General features: G+C 37.7%; 1 protein-coding gene across 1 annotated transcript in view; it reads left to right on the top strand.

The window, feature by feature from the left end:
- Positions 1-711, top strand: part of LOC107579030 (hypoxanthine-guanine phosphoribosyltransferase-like) — a gene marked incomplete at its 5' end in the record, with an annotated part of 4,936 nt that overhangs the window by 1,291 nt on the left and 2,934 nt on the right. Inside the window, one exon of the mRNA XM_016264919.1 lies at positions 272-348. Within this exon, the coding sequence (XP_016120405.1) occupies positions 272-348 (77 nt within the window). The remainder of the gene's footprint in view (positions 1-271; positions 349-711) is intronic.

The raw sequence follows: 711 nt of genomic DNA, 5'->3' as shown, positions 1-711 counted from the left end.
TCCTTGAATATGAGCTCCATATTCTCACTATATGATACTACACGAGCCATAAAAGCCTAGTGTATCAAACATTCAGCAAAAGGTTTTTTTTTTTTTAGATAGTGTTTTTTAAACTGTTCCATTAAAATAAAATATTTTTTGGACTAATATTTCATGTCAGGCTTTTCAGGGTTAAGAGCTCTGTTGCCTGAGTTTTGTTTCCCACAAAAATATTAGTATGAAAAACACAGATTAACATTTCCATGTCATTCATATGTGATATTTGTTCCAGATGTTGGATTTGAGATCCCCAATCGTTTTGTGGTCGGCTATGCCTTGGATTACAACGAATACTTCCGAGATCTCAATGTAAGTTTGTAACTAACTTTGTAAGTCAATGTAACTTTATCAACATCGTTAACTGTTGCACTGACTGAAATTGACATCTTGATAGGTTGATTCAGGCTATAAAAGTGTACTCAAATGTTGTTTTTCACTTCTGTCAAAGAGCATTTTAAAAGCTTAATGTGAGAATATCCCCAGACGAAGGACTCGCCCCGTGTGTCTACATATTCCAAAGTCTGGACACGACAACTGGTGTGAGATCAGCGGCTCGAGCGCTCCGAGACATGTGCAGAACTTCTCTTTGAAGCATGAGTTTGTTTGCTAGAACTGCAGTGGCGTATAACTGAGCCGAGCCTGTAATGTCTACCCAAAGCGTGAAATGACAGA

Source organism: Sinocyclocheilus grahami, unplaced genomic scaffold (genome assembly GCF_001515645.1).
Source record: "Sinocyclocheilus grahami isolate Dianchi unplaced genomic scaffold, SAMN03320097.WGS_v1.1 scaffold13618.1, whole genome shotgun sequence".
NCBI lineage: Eukaryota > Metazoa > Chordata > Actinopteri > Cypriniformes > Cyprinidae > Sinocyclocheilus > Sinocyclocheilus grahami.
The sequence above is the reverse complement of the archived record's forward strand: the minus strand, read 5'-3'. Positions and strand labels throughout refer to the sequence as shown.